We start from the raw sequence: 19,336 nt of genomic DNA on the forward strand, positions 1-19,336 counted from the left end.
GAAAGTATTGACTCTAGCATCATCGTCCTCATCTCCATCACTGGAGTGCCTGGGGTTTTCACCTGTGTGAGAAAGGACTCCGTAGCAATAAAACCCGTTCCCTCTCCTTTCAAAGCATAAACTGTACCGGCTCGTCAAGCAGCGCCAGCACTCAGATATTCTTTGTTAGTCACAACCTGTTCAGGGGTTCAAACACAAGGCGAGTGGCAGTTTTTGCTTGCACAGTTGCTGCGATGCCTTTGCTGGCGAAGCTCTGCTCCGAGCTGGCGCATCAAGCCTACCCCAGTCGAGTTCCAGTAGTTGTGAAGGTGCAGGTTAACCTCGCCAGGAGACAGCGCCAGCGGGTCTCGCCACTGTTGGCATGCTCCGCAAACGGGAAGCTGAAGCAGCGGCCGGCAGGGAAGGAAGGGCTGGGGGGTCAGGCACAGTAAGTGAAAAATAGGAGTTTGGACCCCCAGCAGCATTGGTTTAACGCTGAGCTATCCCTAAAAGCAAAACCACACTCGGCTCTAGCAGAGAAGTGGAATCTCTGCGGTTGGAATCTCTCTCGCGTTGTCAGTGACAAACCTGCTTCTCTCTGTCCCCTCGCCCAGGTATCCGCCCGGGATGGTCAGCGTGGCACCGGGAGGAATACCGGCAGCTATGGAGGGCATCATTCCCGGAGGCATCCCTGTCACTCACAATCTTCCCACGGTGGCACATCCTTCCCAAGCTCCATCTCCCAACCAGCCCACAAAACACGGGGACAACAGGGAACATCCCAACGAGCAATAGCAGATAATTTAAAAAAAAATAAATCATTCAATAAACTTGGGACCAAGAGACATTGGAAAAGAAGTTATACATGAACTAAAAAAAGAGAATTTGATACGAAATTTGTAATGTTGCTTTTGGACAGACGCATCATTGGTGTTCCAGTGTTAACGACAAAGCGATAGCAGTCAAGACGGGGGAGAAGCCCTGCAGAAGTCACCTGCTTACTGAAGCGCTGAAAACTAGGGATGTGACGCATTAATGATCAACTTCTGTTAGTGTGTGTTAAGTTTCCTTCATCTGTGCATCAATCACATGAATAAAAATAGATTCCCCCCCCCCCCCAATTCCTTGGGAAGGACAGGGCTTCCACACCTGTTTTTCAAACCATTGCATAAAGCAATTCTTAAAGAGTTAACACAGAAATGTAAGAGGAAACCATTATGTGGCTTCAGCCCTTTCCTTACTCTTGTATCTGGTTCCCTCTTCTAAGGGGAGGCATCAGCACTGGCTTAGAAATGGAAGAAAAAAAAATTAATAATCATCATCCTTTTTGCAGTCTCACAGGGCCAGTGCCGTGTACCGGACATTCTCCTGCCAGGTTTAAGTTCAAACCATTCCAGCCGGGAGCCGTGGGATGGGGAGGGGAGAAAGGGCTCCCGGCCCCGGCCACCGCCCTCCCCGGCTAAGGAGAAAACCAACCGCCGGTCTCTTCTCTGCCCAACACACTGAATAAAGTAGCTGTGCATTCACCTCTGCCCGGCAATGATGCAAGAAAATAATAAAAAAAGGAAAAAGGAAAAAAAAAAAAAAAAAAAAAAAAAAAAAGAAGAAAGTATTAAGTTTCTCACACACTATTTGTACTCAAATATATTTTCTCAGTTTTAAATCTGCAGCTATTTTATCAAGTGGAAAAAAAGTCTTGAGCTGGAAAGGGTTCAAGAATAATGTTGCATTTCCTTATGTCTCAGGAAACACTTTTTATGGTAACTTGTCAGACTGTCTATGAACAAAACCCACTTTTTTAGACATTGATAAAAGTCTTCTTTTCTTCACGTGATATTTTATACAAGAACACTTCAAAATGTGTTATTAGATGTGACTGATTTTAACAAATCCTATTAGATTTGTATCAACTAGTTACATGTTATATTCATAGTCTTTTGTGAATCATCGCCTTTTTGTTTTTGAGAAGATGGCCTATTTTGAGCCTTTGTATGGGTACATTCCTGTTTCTGTGACAAAAAAAAAAAATCTTAAGCTGTCCCAAATGGAAAAAAAAAAAAAAACCAATGGCTATCGGAAGTATGTTTTGTTTTAGTGTGTTACCGTTATTGTATTTGTTTATTGTAAAGGTGGACATTTAGCGTTCAGTGCAGTTTTCAATAAAAAGTGATAAAATTTCTATAATTTCTGGAAGGTACGCGCTGTCGCTGCAGTCTGACTGAGGCTTGCGGTGGGAGACACAGCGGATGCAGCTCCCAGCACCCTCTGCCTCCTCCGAAACCCAAGCCGATTTCACAGCGGAGAGTGGGTAAGTTTTTCCTCGAGTCTGACTTTGGGACCTCGGGCACTTGAGCAGCAGCCGGGACCCACTCGTGTCACCGTCAGCAGAAGGATGACGCTTAGAGAGCCGGGATGCCATCGGCCAAGGAGCGGCCCTTGGCTTCCTGCAACAGGCGCCGAGAAACGCAGGAGAAGCTCGGGCCCAGCTTGCTGGGTACAGGTCAGTTTTCCAGTGGCAGCGCTGGGGAAAGGCTGAATTTCGTTTCCTGTCCAGACTTTGGGGGGTGCCACGCAGAAGCTGTAAACTTAGAACTCGTGACTATTTAAAACCAAGTGGGGCCGCTGTACGCAGCCTAGGTAGAAAGAGATCACTATGGTTTCCATCAAGCTGGAGGCAGCTACACCTCAAACATTTTTTTTGTACCTACTCAAGAAAGGAAGCATTAAGAAAGCGCTAGGGAAGAAAGCTGGAAACACGCCTGGGAGGTGCCTCGCTGGCCAAAAGGCCTCTTCTTTTGTTTCCAGCCCGTCTTTTCCATGGCGCAGAGTGGGAGCACACACGGCGGGCAAAGAACTTGTCTGGAAAGGGACTAAAAAAGGTTGAAACCAAAAAGTGTCTCAGTTACAAAACTCTGTATTTTGTTTGTTTTAAATTAAACTGAACACTAGTTACCAGCTTCAGACACGTTACAAAAGAGGTCACCTTGCAGAGAGGAGTGACTACTGCCAGTGATAAGGGCACGCCAGCGATTATCCATCAACGCCACGAGAAACCAGGAGGATGACACTGGTTAGTTAGAGAGAAGGTGTTTGGGAAGTACTGAAGCGACAGTAAAAAGGAAGAGGAAAAATATTTAACTGATGTTGAGAGAGTTGTGTCCTGGTTTGACAAACCACGACAAGTTGTTTGAAAAATAAACCAGCCCTGGTAGTTTGGTGTGGTTTTAAGCAAGCAGGTGCATCCCAGAGGGGTGCAAGTACGTCCCTGTGTCACAGGACGTGGTGTGGCACGTGCCGGTGGCTCCTCCTGCATCCACTGCCAGCAGTGGCCTGGGCACAGGACAGCGAGAGCCTTCGCTGAGAGCCCACAGGGGACGGCAAACACGGGGTCTTCCATCCGACACCCAACCTCCCTCTCAACCGGAGCCAAGGACGGATGCAAACAGCCAGGCAGCACCTGCTGAAGTGCTGCAAGCTCAACAGGAGCAGAAATTAAGAAACCCCAAGGGTTCCAAACCAAAGGGCAGCTTTAGGAGTTCCCCTCCGCAGGGGGGTCTCGAGTGGCTGCAGTGCAAACACCAGCACAACGCGCAAAGAGAAGAGCCATGGAAATGGAAAGGGAAGAGCATCATCACAATTAAGATCCGCTGGCGCACTGGGAAGTGGCACACAACAAAACTCAAATGGAAAATCATGGGGCAAAGAAACAGGGGATGAAGAGTTGCTGCTGAAGCTTTGTGCCGTTGCTTTGCTGACAGAGCCGTACACTGGTGTCACACTCAAGGCCAGCAGGCACGGAGGAGCTCCGGTGGTGACGGGTGTCAGAGGAGCCTAAAACAAAGAGCTTGAAGGTGACATCAACACTAAAAAAAAAAAACAAACCCCAAAAAAAAAAAAAAAAAAGGGGGTTAAGGGAAGTTACTGAACAAAAAGGGAAAACCAGAAAAGCAGCAATTAAATAAGGGTCTCTAAATGCACGCAAACCGATTTTGTTAATGGAATAAACACAATCTAGTAATATTTGCCATAAGCCATGCAGCAGAACTTTGGAAGAATCCAGAATGACTAAGTTTTTAATATATTAAAAACAAAAGAAATACAGGGATTTTCACTGAGGAATTCATAAATAAAACCAGAAAAAACAACCAGATGTAAAGGAGGTAGCCATGAAAAGCCAAGTTCTGTGCTAGGAAGGTGTGTGCTACTGCGAGCAATAACATGAGGAAAATAACATTGAGAAACCCAATTTCATATATATATATATAAATATAAATATATATATATATATATATATATATATATATATATGTGTGTACACACACACACACACTTGGCTAAAAGAGCAGAACTTGCCGACAAGCTGCAAGGTAGCATTTGCAAATGAATCTCAGTATTCGTAAACTTTCAAGTATGGAATTGAAGGAGAGTACCCATGAACACACACCGACCACTGTGCTAGCACGAAGCAGGGGTTTGCATCTCTTTAATCTTCAGGTACATGAGGTTTGGATTACTTGGATTTTCAAAAAAGACTTCACCAGTTCCGAAATGACCCGGGAAGCGTCTTAACCTGACCATACCATTTTACAGCACAGCAGAACAAAACAATAATGATCGAGAAGGCCAAGAGCTGTGAAGTACCGGGACTTCTCTCATACCAGAGCTCCCGGAGAGCACGGGGCATGCTTTTGAAAAAGAGCGGAACTGGCCGCAGGGTGAGCTTCCACTGGTGAAGTGTCAGCTGGGGACAGGGATCATCCGTCCACAGCAACAGGAGATCAGGAAAGACGCGCTCGTCAAATTTGGCTCAAGGTAGACTTTCACATTGGATGTTATCCCCAGGTTAGAAGGAAGCTTTGCTTCCTTAAACGGAACAGTACTGCAGAAATCAAACGGGGGGATGTTAAAATTCTGCACAGCGTTTTGCACACCCCTTGAAGTAGCCTACTGAAGGTAGGAGCTTATCCTTGTGTCCATTCCGATGGTGCTCTGCACAGGGAAGCTAGTCCTCGGTAAGCTGGGATTGGAATTTCCAGTGATCCTGTCACTGGAGGAGATCTTCTAGTGCTGGCACTTAGTCCTGAACAAGAAGGACCTCCAGAAATGCACGGGGTTACACCATGACAGGTCAACCATGGCCACCAAGCCAGCTCAGATCACGGAAATTTGCATCCCAGCTTACTCTGCATTCAGTTCCCTGGACAGAAGAGCTTTAAGTCCTCAGCTAGACAAGATCTAAACGGATTTCACAAGGTAAGAAAAAGGACCAAAAAAAAAAAAACCAACCCACAAAAAAAACAAATTTAGAAAGCAAACTTGAAACAGGACCATATGCTTGTGAAGAGCCTCTTTAGTATCTGCAGTTTGCCTACGTAGTTCAGGTAACTCACGTACATTGCAGACAAGCATGCATTCTTTCACCTGAAAATTTGCGCATGCACCAATCGGAGGAGATCTAACGGCCAAAAAAAGGTGAAGACATTTCATAATAAACCTCAATGGAATCCGTGATGGGAAGATCGCTAAGTTAATACAGTACTTCATTATTTCTATACTTCTGGTGTCGTCACCACGTTTATGTAGGAGTTGTGCACATTTCAACACCATCTAAGCAGCATTTGGAAGAAAAAGCAGCAAGTTCCTCAGGGTTTCCATAGCTCTGAACTACATAAAAATATGTGCTATGGGGCTTCTTTCCAAATTCTAATTAAAACAATTTCATCTACTGCAAAATTCCTTATTCAACCACCACACCATGAAAAGTGCTTTTCAAGACAACCTGAATTGCACTGTATATGTAAAAACTGGCATTAACCTTTAGTGTTTAAGTGAGATTTTTAGATAAACTTTATCCATTACAGGTTACATGGCTAAAGTTATCAAATATAGTAAAATTTCTACTGGAGAATATACTCTGAACTTACAATCTTAGGAACTTACATAAGTTTAAGTATGGCCACATCAATCAACATGCAAGAAATTCCCAGGTTTACATACTGAGAAATATATAACACAGTGCTTTTAAAAACAACTTTAGCATAGATTCTTCTTTTTAATTAGAACTGCCATGTGTATTCTCACTAGATTTAAGGACTGAGGAGTAATCCTTTAAAAAAGGTGTTTTTTCATTTGCAGCAATGTTTAAGTTGATGAAATAAATGATAAAATTATATATAGTTTGTATCATAGCAAGACGGAGTTCTGACAATATGAAATTCTCAGTCGTGTCTTGAGTTCTCAAATTTCACACAATTTTGTTTAGTGTATGCTCACTGGAATAAAATCCCTATATTTTAGGTCACTTCTCTGAATAAATATTCTTACATATACTGAAAGGAATCTATTAACTATTAGAAGGAAAAAAAAAAAAGAAAAACCCAAAAACTTTTTCAGAAAACAAATCATTTCACTCAATGAAAAATTTAGCTTCTCTTCCAGTTTGCTCCGTAGAGTTTAGATTTTATTACATGGGCACAGCAGTAACTAAAGTATTAGTAAAATAATGAACGTGGGTTTGCTTATGACTTGCTGTGGATATTTTGTGCAAACAAAAAAAAACCTCACAACCTGACGTGGGCACTAGTGATATTTCACATAAAAGGGCCTTTCACAGAAATGTGTCAGAGTATCTAAAAGGTGATGTAGAATACCAAGTTCGACTGTAAAAGAATCTCGGAGGGAAGAGATACCCATCTAACATGTGCTTTCGTAAGTGCCCTTATTTGAAAAATTTCTTCGCAATAATTAAGATGCTGGTATACTTTTCCTATTACACAACCTCTTACACAACCACATGCGGTACATTTATAGACAGATTTACAATCAGAAAGAAAAACGGTGGTTTTTTTTCTGTCTTGATAATAAAATTAGCGGTTCTTTGTTTCTTTTTCTTTGTTTTTATACAAACTGTAGTCCAGCCCATTTCGCTCTCTTCACGCGGCAGATGAGGTTCTAGACCGTCTCCATGCTGGTTAGAAAAATCCTTTACAGCATGTTTCCCCTAGAATCGGGTCGTTCCACAACGAACTGCGAGAGCACAACGCTAACTCCGGGTCAGATACTCTGCGCTGGTCATTTTCTTTTTAAATTCGTTATCGTCACTCATCATCATCATCCTCGTCTTCCTCACCATCGGAAAGGGATGTACAAGGGCGGATCTGTCGGTAGCGATCGAGCCACTTCTCTACCATCTGGGTGACCAGCGGATGATTGCGCCTACGAGAGCTTTTCTGCATCGCAACGAGAACCCCTCCTTCCGTCACACAGCAGTCCAGCCATTCCCGAAGCAGCTTTTCCTGCTGCTCCTCGTTACCTATCTTTGGGGGAGAGAAAACACGTTGAGAAGGAAGCTTGAAACATCACCTGCAAGTTAAAGCCAGCCACCCATGACATTCAGGAATAGCCAGGCCAGGGGAACGGCGCAGTTCCTTTCCAAAGCCGACAGTTCGCGGGCTACTTCACCACAGCTGGGAGTCTCCGAAAGCCAAACTGATGCACACTGCGTTTTCAACCAAAATTCGAAAGCTCTGCAAATATTCCCCAGCTATTCTCCCCTTCTACATTTTTCAGATGTCCATTTCCAATATAGCCTTTCTGTATTTCAGTTATTTGGGAGCAACTATTTATGGTAGGCGTAAATAGTCCTAAAAGTCCTAAAAGAGCTCTCTGGCTTTACAAAGCAGTTTTTAGGAGTCTAGCAGTTCTTCGCATGAAACATGTCCCCTTGTAAGACATAACAAATGTTGTGGTTTGCTGAAAAAATATCCCTCTCTAGACTTAAAGCCCATACTTTTTCTCTTATATCTACAGGACACCCACCTTTTGCAATTTTTTCAGGTTTTCCTCCCCTCCTTTCCCCAATGTACACACTTTGCTGAAGCGGTTCCCTGTCTTTATCACAGTTATTTAATGAAGAAATGAGTTTTGTTACAGAGGTAGAGCACGCTGTAACTACTGGCCAATATTTGTGCTGCATCCTTTTTTTTTTTTTTTTTTTTTAAAAAAAGGGTATATTTCAGTCTTGCATTAGTGTCAATCCTTATTTTTGGGTCCTTTTCAAGCTACACTTGAATTCACACGCACAGTGAAGTTACGTTCAGTTTACAGAGCTATCAATATGCGTCAAATTTGTGGGAAAATACCTTTCAGAATCACCTCAAATGATGGGGAAGGGAACGGCACAGTGTACTCCCTGCAATTCTTTGAACCGCAAACACCTATGGGGCTACAGAAATTGCCAAGGCCGCAGCTTAGAGGCGGCTGGGACAAAGGCGACGCAGCCATTTCTTACCTCTTGAGCAGAAAGGAAGTGAATGTGCAATAATTTCCTCTCGCTATCCACCAAGGGTAGAAAGGTAACAGTAACGTCATCGTCAGTGTTCAGGTTAGCACCAGCACCTCGATTGCCATAACCATCGTTCTCCATGGCAACCAGAGCAGAGAAATGGCCCCTCGTGTAGCCCAGAGCAATAGGACTTTTCCAACAAAAACTCTGTTCCCATAACAAAGGCAAATACACACCTACGACAAATTGAAACGAAGGGTGAGACTCAGAACTACAGTGTTAACAGCAGAGAGTTTTGATGCAAACCTTTTGCTTTTGGCAAAATGCAGTAACAGCAGCACACCTACAAGCATTTAAAACACATTTGGTTTGGCCTACACCAATATTGGTCACACTTTTCAGTACAGCTAATCATTATTAGGTTAACATGAGATTAGTCAAATATCTCTGCAACTGTACAGGTTTAGACGTAAAAGCCGTTACAATTACAACCAGTACCACGTTATCACTCCCCTAAAAATTATGGTCTATAGTATAGCGATGAACAAAAAAACAAGATTAGAAAGCCAGTCTTTTGAGATTAGTAACTCTTCTTAAAAATAAAAACATTATAAATTAAAAAAAAAAACAGATTCTGCATCACAAATAAAAGCTACAGTCAAATGTCTATTTTTACCAGAACAAAAAATTCCACCATCTGCTTACAAAACTTATAATAATAATAAGAAGTTACTGCACTAAATATTATTCAGCACCTAAGTATGTACCCCATCCCAGAGACAATGGGACTTCTCATAAACACTGTATCAAGACATTCAATTAGCCCACATCAATTATGCATGTCTAGTCTCCAAAAAGCCACCACCATAAAGCTGATGCTATTTTGCTCAGATACAACAAATTACTGCTGTCACAGATACTGAAAGAAACAGCACTTTTTCTGCCCAGCATCTTTAGCAATAAAGACAGTAGCTCGCTTGAAGTGCACAAAGTCTCAAAATAAACCTCCTTTCTTCTAGGAACACAAATAATTCTCCGTGTGTATTGCTGCAAGGCAACTTCAGCAAAAGCACGCCTTACCTTGTGACAGCTTAAAAATAGCCAGGCAGACCCTGAAGTGCACATGTAGCATAGCAACCTCTCGGGTACAGCTGCTGCCAGCAAAACAAGGCACTTCACTCCTCCAACATCCATGGAGATGGGAGGGCAACACGCAGATACACAGCTAAACGCCTTTCCCTTTCTTTTAGGTTAAGATTCACGCAAGTTTTTACAGCATCTAGATCTAAGGACAAAGCCATTCAATACCTTCTTAGCGCTCCCATCCCCCTTACCATGAAGTCTCACTGCAATTCAGGGCTAAACACAAAAGATGCAGAACAAGGGATAAGCGGTAACCAAAAAATTTCAAGCCTTTACAGGAAAGGACCAAACATCTGGTCAAAATTCAAAGTTACACAGACAACAACATACTAACAGTCAAATGTAATGAAGACAGTCCCTCAATTCCTGGAAATTCATTCTCCATGCACACGCAGAGAAATAACTTCATAAACTTTTTTTTACTGTCTTTAGTCCGAAGCATCAGCAAAACAATCAAGCATTGAGGGTTGGAAGTTAATTTATTAATATTGTGTGCTTCATTTAAAAAGGATGGTGCTATCTATTCACACGTTGGTTAGGTCACTGAGGCCTTTCAGAACTGAAAGCATCAGCACCCACAGGGTGTCCGCTTCCCCTGTTTCTTCCACAAGTTACGATCACAGAAATACATCCAAAAGTGTCTCCTTCCATCCATGAACTGCACCAGCTCCTCAACTCAAGACAGGCAAAAAAGCACAAATGAAAAACTTGTGGGTTGAGATAAGGAGAGGGAGATCACTCACCTGTCACCATCATGGCCAAAACAGATTCAATTTGGGGAAGTTTAATTTCATTTATTGCCAATTAATACAGAGAGGTAATGCCCTGCTGTCCCAGACTGGTAAATTTTGCCCCAAGTACTACTTGGTGTTGTCGGGGCTCCAGAAATCACCCATGAGCAAAGGGTCTCATCTCTATGAACATCTCACATCTCACCTAAGGACACCAAACTCCTGCGTCGGGCATAGCTATGCGACCTGTTTGGGACTGGAACTAATCTCTTTCCCTCACCATAATCGATACATTGAAATTCAGCAACTTTTTGGAAATTTTTTTTCACTATTGTTTTATCGTAGTAAAAATGCCACACCAATAACTTCCCCGAGTCAGACGGCTGTGCTACACTTTCCATTTCTCCGTGATGTTACGTGATGAGCTGCTCAAGAATGAAATTTCAGGCGTTACGATGGAGAATATCTAGTGCCCTGAAGATGTATAAAAGTCAGTCGGATATAAAAAGGTAGTGTGACAATACTGATGACATGCACACAAGCCACAGAAAGTAAAGAGTACGGGCTAACACCTATCCTGGAAGCCAGCCACAACGGATTGAGTGCCTCCAGCCTGATCTGATGATGATTTCACTCAGTCACCTTTTTCCTGTTTCATTTTAAAAGCTGTATATTCGCGCCACTAAACACATGCAGCTAGACCAAGAGCAAACTTAAGGCTGAGTAAACAGACCTTTCACTGTCAAAGCCTTAATATTTAAAGAAGCATTAACAGTCGATTGCAATCTAGGAAACAAGGAGGCTGTCAGTTATGGGATTCACAACAGTTACAGCAAGGAAACCAAGCTGGAACAAGGAATCCCTAGAGAAAAACATTCTGATCAGGGAGAAGGTTTTGGGGGCGGACAGGGGGCTTACAGTGCCTTCCGAAGTGCTCTGAACTGAACCCATGATGTTAAATAAATGTTTAAAAAAAAAATAGTTCGTTTCCTCATCTCTATTATAAACCACAATCTTTGTTTCCTCTTTCTTTTTTGGGGGGGATGTCACATTAAACATCGCAAGTCAGAGAGGCCCAAGCGCTCCTCAAAGCTTCACGGAAGGGGCACGTGCCACGCAGAGCTCACACACAAGCCCAGAAGTGCAATTCCCGTACCATTTACAGACTCGGCTTGGCAGCCCGAACCACTCCGAGACCGAGGGCTGTTTGTTTCAGCTGTGCTGCGAGCATTTGATTAGCACACATTAACCACAAAAATGTGGTTGGACAGGGATGGAAGTAACGCCACGTCATTTGACACAGGACTCCTAAGTTCACCTGTTTGTGGGGCTGTGTGATCTACGGATGGATGGATGCGGCTTGTGGCAAGCAAATCACAAGTCATAAATATTTGGCTGACTAAATTCCTGGAAACGTGTGTCTAGCAAAAGGTTGTCCCAGAGACTGGGTTACCTTCTGTTTCACAGAGCAAGAAAACAATTTCAGCATATTTAAGCCATGTAATGCTTGTCTGCCTCAATGCCCAATCTATAAAATAAAAACATTTTGCAAACCACTCAGCCTTTCAGTTAAAAGCAACACAGACCTCAAGTGTCAGATCTGTATCACAGGAATAACTGTTCTTTCCCAGTCTATCCTTTTATCATCTCAAATAAAAGATAACATATAACTACAAAAGAGTATCAAATTTTACACTCTCCAAAAAAAACATTTCACTTCCTCACATAAAGAAGTTTTGTCATTGCCCAGAACTTGCAAGCCAAACAGTTTCTCAGATTTTCTGAAGACTCTAAATAGTTAGAGTAGGCCATACATTTGACATTAACTCCACAGCTTGGAGTTGTTCTGTACATAGAGTTTGCATCCAGCTCTGGAGCCCTCAGCACAAGAAAGACATGGACCTGTTGGAGCGGGTCCAGAGGAGGCCACGGAGATGCTGAGAGGGCTGGAGCCCCTCTGCTGTGAGGACAGGCTGGGAGAGTTGTGGGAGTTCAGCCCGGAGAAGAGAAGGCTCCGGGGAGACCTTCCAGCCTCTTCCAGTCCCTAAAGGGGCTCCAGGAAAGCTGGGGAGGGGCTGTTTGCAAGGGCATGTAGCGATAGGACAAGGGGCAATGGTTTAAACTAGAGCAGGGCAGGTTTAGATTAGACATTAGGAAGTTCTTTACACTGAGGGTGGTGAGACACTGGCCCAGGTTGCCCAGAGAGGTGGTGGAGGCCCCATCCCTGGAGACATTCAAGGCCAGGCTGGATGAGGCTCTGAGCAACCTGATCGAGTTGAAGATGTCCCTGCTCACTGCAGGGGGTTGGACTAGATGGCCTTTAGAGGTCCCTTCCAACCCAACACACTGTGATTCTACATTATGGGTTTGACAACTTCCACAGTTGGCATACTTTTTTTAATATCACAAAAAGAGATGTTTCAGGAAGTCCTCAACTAAGCTACAAATAAATAGTGATGAACTGGTGAAAACAACTGTAGGACAGTCGTCAAGCTGATAGACTTGAGGCCAGGAAGATGGCCCATGGGCTGAAGAAACGCCCTCCCACCCTGTAACAGTGCAGCAACTGATCAGTTCTCTCCACATCTGTTTTCACTGCTGAGCATGTACAGGTGCTCCTTATGTTTTTTTTCCTGGAGACAGGCAAACATTAAAGTGTTAGTATCTAATACAGAGGAAAGTCACCTAAACTCGTATTTGGCTTGCAAAACAGAATATGCATCTTTAGAAATCTACAAATCTATGTCTAAGCAAAACTGGACTCAGTCAGCTAAACGTCTTTATATTTATCTTAAGGACAGCTAAGCTGCTTGCCCAGAAGACAAGGAAGAGAAAGTCAGAGAGAACCTGGTCAAGCTGTGCAAAATTATAGTACTACTTGAGAAATAGGTCAGTATTTACATCACACGCTGTAAAGTGTGAATTACTGAAACACAGATTTTAAAAACTTCCTTTCAACTCCATCACGGAATTCACTTTTGCAGATAGTGATATTTACATTACCAGTCAACCAATATTTTGCAAGTGTAACTAAGTTACCTAATCTTATACCTCACATAACAACTGTTGGTAGAGCATTTATGAGCAGAATTCCTTCCTTTTCACTGGGGAGTGACAGGGCAGTGCCCCTTCGTCCTCACAGCACCAGCAGGTACCAGCGGCACGGGTGAGAAACTGCCAACGCAAACACCTTCTGCCTGCCTCGCCCCCAGCTTTATGAAGCACACTGGAGAGCCTCCTCCAGGAAACGCTAAATACAGTTTAGTTGCTAAAATGAACACTTAGAGTGTTACAGAATTCCAAATTCCATTTATTAAGCCTCCTGTGTCTTACAGCAGTACAAACCACACAACTTTCGGTAAGTTCTCATAACCAGAATATTTTATATAAATTACAGACTAAGGGCATGTTGAGTAGAGATCTAAACGCATTTTTACTACAGGCAGCATGCCCACCATACCATGAGAAACTGCCAGTTTTGAGGGGATTGTTTTAGTCTTAATAGCTAATGAAAATTTACCTACACCATAATTCCATCTTCTTCCAACTAGTAGCTTAATGTCACTCTTCTTTCGACTTCCTTTAAGTTTATGATTTATAGCCAAACCATTTTTAAATTTAAGTTTGAAAAACTAAAGGCTTACCTTGAAAGCGGGTATATCCTAATGTTTCTCCTCGGAAACTCTTATAATATTTTACTCCATAAACTATAATTGGTCTTCTAAGAATATGTGCAAGTACAAATATGTGTGTCTGCTCCAAACTCGCTCCAGGCTAAAGCAAACACAAAGACAGACATCACTTGAAACAGAACTTACCATTCTCTACTTTGAAATTTGAAAAAAAGTCTACAAATTGAGACAGAAAATGCTTTTAAGAGTAATCTAGCTTTGACAGGAAAAATGAAAGACTACTACCTATCAGTTGGAAATAAGCAAAAACATTTCAGCTTGCACAAGAACTTAATCTCTGTCAGTGATAATTCTTTGTCCTATTGCGCAGACTCAAACTAACATATCTCATCCCCCAATTAGAAGTGAAACTCTATATAATGTTTAGTCTAAAAATAATTCACTCATCTGAGGAAAGGTTAAGGTAAATACCTTTTGATGATAGCAAAAGAGCACATTGAAAAAAAAAAAAAACACATGAGAAAACAGCACCAAAATCATGTTTATACTTTAAAGGAGCAGCTAAAACTATTCCAACAGTTGGAAACTTATAAGAATGTAAATCTCATTTTGGAGGGGAGTTATAAAATATCAGCTTGTTAAAGTTTAAGTAGTGTAAGCTTCCAGATTTGTAGCTATGTCCTAAGAGGTAAGTGTTACAGGAGCTAGGAAGCAGGACATTGTATAGAGGATTCTGTATTAGTTTATTCTACAGACTTCACTCTGACACCAAAAGAAACAGACTTTTTTGCACTCTACTGCTTAATAGTAAGCTCAAAAATGAGAATTTTAAAATGAACTTTACCATCCTGGCAGGAAGAGTCTACCGAGTAATACTTTTAAGACTGCTGGCTTAAGAGGAGTTTTTTCTTTTATACATGAAAATTCTTACTCCTGAGTAATACACTGAGTCTTTGAAAATTCTTTTCAGGAAGATCAAAATATCCTTTCTAACAGCCATCTATAAAGAAGCTTTCTTACCTGGCTCGCAAGCGAGAGTATGAATGCCCAGTCTTCCTGCCATTGCTCCTCTCGCAATGAGAAATGTAAACCAAAGCTTTGGGAATACCACGATTCCCACTCTTTCCAGCGCGTATAGAACCTAAAATATTAGGGAAAGAAGAGTGGTAAAGACAAAAACATTTACTCAACCACCATATACCTGATAGCAATATCCAACCCTTGTAATTCTTTGTCCCAATTCCGTACAGAAGCGGGAAGAAAGAGAGCATACGTCAGGAAAACTGGATTTTATTTTAAATTATTTTTTTAAAATCTTCAGGAGACTCCATTTGATCATCTTCATTTAAGAGATAACTTGGGATCGCAATGCCTACAGCAAATACACTGTAATAGATGCAAGTTCTGGCAGCCTCCTGGATAGTTCAATACTTCTTTGTAATAGGTTTTTTGAAGTCTTATTTAGGCATATTTAAGTGTTGATGTACAGGGAACAAAACCAAGACATTCCATTTCACATAAAAGGAGCTGCTCATTCTTCTCACACAAACAATACAGGTATTCTCTATTGTTGACCATACCACGAGCCCATTAACTATGAAGTACTTGCGTACCAACTTCAAATAAACCATGGTTAAGAGGCAGATTCTATTTTATACCAGTTTTTGTAGCAAAGAGTACGGTAATTTCACATTATATGGAGTAGTTATAAAACAGCATGGATAAAAATAAAATCTAGAAAGTGGGATTAATCCGATTTACGATCAAAGTTTTAAAGCCACAGGATTTCTATTTTTCTGTTTTATTTAAAAATTAGCATTCTTGTACACTAGTTTAGTCCTAATATTTTCTCTTTCTTAATCAATTACAATGAAAAATGACCTACACATTAAAGAGCAGATGCTGGCTTTTTAAAATTTTAAACTCAGTCCAATCACTGCACTACGGAAAGGCCACAACTTCACATTAGGAACACGGGTTTAGCGAAGGATGCTAAGCCAACTTTTAAACAATGGCCTTTACTGTGAATACAAAGAAACCATTCTGAAGTTCAGCTTATTAAAAAAGCCATTGAAATGAACTCATTTAATTACAATCTGAGAAAATTAACAGTGAGCGTGTGTGGGGGGGAGAAACCTTTCCTTATATTTTCAGTAAAGATGTAATCATCCTAAAGTCTTGGCGTATGTAACAGCCATCACCAACCAGGCTGGTTTTCCCAACTACAGCTAAAATCTTTGCATGGATTAAAAGACCTATTAGTAAGACATTTTGATAGGTCTACACACTTACTCATAGCAATATAACTACAGGGAATCTTCTGGATCTGTGTTCCAGTTTCTATCCAAATACATCAACTGCTTCCATTTTGCAGCTGAAAGATATTTTGCCTGTTTGCCCCCCAGAAATCTCCAACCGAACACCTCGTGCTAAATGAATTAATTGCTAGGTCTCCTGAAAGTAGTTTAATCAGAATCTGCTTAACAGAAAAAAAAAAAAGGAAAAAAAACACAAAACAACCCCAACAAACTTCCCCACAAAAGCTCTGACGGGGGAAAGTGTTTTCCTAAAGAAGTTTCTTCCTTGAGTTCATCAGCTACAGACATAGTTATCTGTAGATGTTCACAGGGGGCTTTTTCGATAGCCTTGTAGACAGAAGTCAAGGCTTAAGATGTTGATCTCACTTAAAATAAACTTTTCAGTTTAATACAAGAGGACTGAATGCATCCATTAAAGAAAAAATCATAATCTGAAAGCCAACTTATGGCATATGCCCATTCTCCACCAAGAGCTAATGGTGGAATACAAAAAAGGACAGATCAGAACACACTTTTGAGTAAACTAAAAAAGTATAGTCATTTAAAAGGTGAGTGGAAAAGACTCCACGGGCCAGAGCCTCTGGGAACTTCTCTATTGAGCTTTTTCTGAGTACCAGACACTAGACTGTAAATAGATTCTTTTTTGTTCAGCATCTAAACAAACATAACAAACTGAGGCCAAATGAGTTACATGAATGTTCTGTGTCTGACTATAAAAATACCGAGTTTTAAGTATCTTTGTGAAGGCTCTGAAGAACAATTCCACTAGATAAAAATTTAGGTGTACTGTTGTTGAGACTAGTGATTGCACTGAAGAGCCTGTTCCTTCAGCAGCTATCATTAAAGCCAGTGACAACAACATCACTTCCTATCTGCTACGCATCCTAGCCCACAAAATTAAAAGTATCTTCCCACATAGAATCTATACAGCAAGTACAGGACATACAGGATGATCAAGTTACAACACAACTTAACTAAAAGACTTCTCACACCCTCAGTCTGGATTTTTTGAAAGGAATTATGACTCAAGTCTGATCCAGTATCACCACTAACATGTCAGTTGATTCTTCAAGAATTTCCATCGCTAACAGCCTCTGCAGAGCCTCCTATTAAAGATGGAGCTCTGTAGAGGCTGGTACTAGAACCTGCGCTGATTTTTCCAATGACAAACTAGCAGTTGAGATTGTCCAGGCTGAAGGTAAGCAACTGTACTCAAACAACTATAAAGGAACACACAAACCAGTTAAAAAAAAAAACTGTGCTTCCAGCAAGGATGAAGATCAAGTGAATTCAGAGTAAAATGCAAATTCTGTCTAGAACACGAACTAAAAAGCTTAACCAGTTTTAATACACTTTAAATAATGAGTGTTATGTTAGATACAACAGTAAGTCAGCAACAGTTAACACTAACATTGTGAAAGATTGGTTTAAACCTCAATAGTTTGCAGCATGTTTTTGGATACCATGCTTGGTTTTGTTACCATAAAGAACCAAACCCGATCTATCATAAATTTCTGCTCTGGCCTCAGGGGAACTGCTTGTGATGCCAGGGACATTCCTGCGTGGTCAAGATGCACGCTCCATTATAAACAACTCTGGAGTAGGGACAGATCCAAATCAGAGACAGGTTCTCAGAAGAATTGTTATTGAAACACCATTTTATTGAATCCAGCTCTCGGTAGGCTAATTTAGGGAGTTTTCTCCAAACAGCCTGCAGCTGGGGACAGTAATCACAACAGCTCCTTATAGGTACCCCTAAAACTAACCTTTGTTGTTGATTTCCTGTACAGCATGTACAGCAAGGGGACAGGCCCTTTCTCTAGCACGTCTGCTGGGCATTCCTCTTGTCCTTGACTACAAGAACATAAGAAAACTAATCGCCCATGACAGACTCGAGAGCTGTTGGACACCGCTGGGGTCCAGCTCTAAGAATTTTTCCTCTAGCAGAGGCAAACCACAGTATTGGACTAAAAAAGGTTGCCAGTGTAAAACAACAGAAGTTGATCTACAGAATGATGAATTAATTCTATGGCCAAATGACAGCACTAGTTAAATGTCACTACTCTGCTTTATTGCTGTTATTTTAGCAGACAGAACAGGAACAAAAAGAGCAACACCGAATAAAGCTGTAACTAAGCAGATGGAATGAAAATACTGAAAAGTTTATAACAGAATAAAAGGCTATCTTCTATTAACAATCTTCTGCAAAGCTTCCACCAACGGCAGCAAGGCATGGCATGTGCATGATTTACATTGCAAGTAAATTCCAGTCTTAACTGCGGTTAGCGCGCTCTTGACAAGGACACAACATAAAAGTATTTTAGTCCATTTTAAATGCTATTTGCTGAATATCACATACCGCCACTGAGTTCAGAATGTCCAAGTTTCCAGTGCTCACATTTAAAATACACTAGATGTAGATTTCTACATGAATCATGCCGCGACTCAACATTTTGAGGCCCACAGTCCACAGTAAATTGGGGAGTGGTGGTTGTGTTTCTTTTTAATACTATACTACTATTGACTACTATGCTACGTAGTAAGCTATCTTTAAAGTTGACATAAAAAGTAAAGTTACCAATGCGAGCAGTCATGTAAACTGTCGTGAAGAGCTTTCCGCAGCACTGAATCCTTGTCGTAAATGCCCCAAGTGGCTTGTAGTACTGAATCAAGCAGGCAGTCCCCTGCAGTCCGATTCCAAAGTGCATATAACCTGCTGTCCAAGCGCGTACCCAGTTCCAGTGACCAGTTGATAATGGGAGATTCCTCTTCTAGCTCTGCCACATGACAGAAACCTCTTTTAAAACTTATATTCATTTGAAGTCTCAGAGAATCTGAACAGTACATTAATGGCATCATCTCAACAATTTCCCCATTTACATGATAAAACTAAGTTTTCCTCCATACGACAAAAATACGTGAACTACAAGAGTTAAAGGCATTCCCTTGGGCAAAATACTCTCACAAAAAGAAGACGACAGACACACAAAACCAAGCCATACCCTTAAACAAAGTTACACATCATTTGTTTGAGGATTGTTATTGAAGGGGAAAGATTGTTCATTTTTTTTTAAAGAGCTTGTGACTTAAAACTGTAAAACTTCAAAAATCTTTAAAATTCAAAGATATATTACAAACATGACTTCTACACTCCATTCTCTCTGCCTCATAAGCAGACTGTAAATGTTAAAATTAAAATAATTCCAGGGTGAAAATTAACTTGAAAGCATCAAAGCTGTATTTAAAACA

At 41.3% G+C, this 19,336-nt stretch overlaps 2 protein-coding genes across 5 annotated transcripts in view; one reads left to right on the plus strand and one right to left on the minus strand.

The window, feature by feature from the left end:
• CTBP2 (C-terminal binding protein 2) overlaps nucleotides 1-2,789 on the plus strand; it is a 147,451-nt gene extending 144,662 nt beyond the window's left edge. For 2 of the 3 annotated variants that reach the window (XM_063340258.1, XM_063340259.1), the window contains exon 10: nucleotides 594-2,787. In XM_063340258.1, coding sequence (XP_063196328.1) covers nucleotides 594-774 — 181 coding nt within the window. In that variant the 3' untranslated portion in view covers nucleotides 775-2,787. Of the gene's footprint in view, nucleotides 1-593 lie in introns of all 3 variants that reach the window. The other variant, XM_063340257.1, reaches the window with a different exon arrangement.
• A 1,247-nt stretch (nucleotides 2,790-4,036) lies between these two features.
• Nucleotides 4,037-19,336, minus strand: part of ZRANB1 (zinc finger RANBP2-type containing 1) — a 45,417-nt gene continuing 30,117 nt past the window's right edge. For both annotated transcript variants that reach the window (XM_063340262.1, XM_063340260.1), the window contains exons 7-11: nucleotides 18,666-18,864; nucleotides 14,790-14,910; nucleotides 13,782-13,911; nucleotides 8,270-8,499; nucleotides 4,037-7,295 (exon numbers count right to left, since the gene is read on the minus strand). In XM_063340262.1, the coding sequence (XP_063196332.1) occupies nucleotides 7,077-7,295; nucleotides 8,270-8,499; nucleotides 13,782-13,911; nucleotides 14,790-14,910; nucleotides 18,666-18,864 (899 nt within the window). In that variant the 3' untranslated portion in view covers nucleotides 4,037-7,076. The remainder of the gene's footprint in view (nucleotides 7,296-8,269; nucleotides 8,500-13,781; nucleotides 13,912-14,789; nucleotides 14,911-18,665; nucleotides 18,865-19,336) is intronic.

The sequence above is a fragment of the Chroicocephalus ridibundus genome, chromosome 6, assembly GCF_963924245.1.
Source record: "Chroicocephalus ridibundus chromosome 6, bChrRid1.1, whole genome shotgun sequence".
NCBI classification, from domain to species: Eukaryota; Metazoa; Chordata; class Aves; order Charadriiformes; family Laridae; genus Chroicocephalus; species Chroicocephalus ridibundus.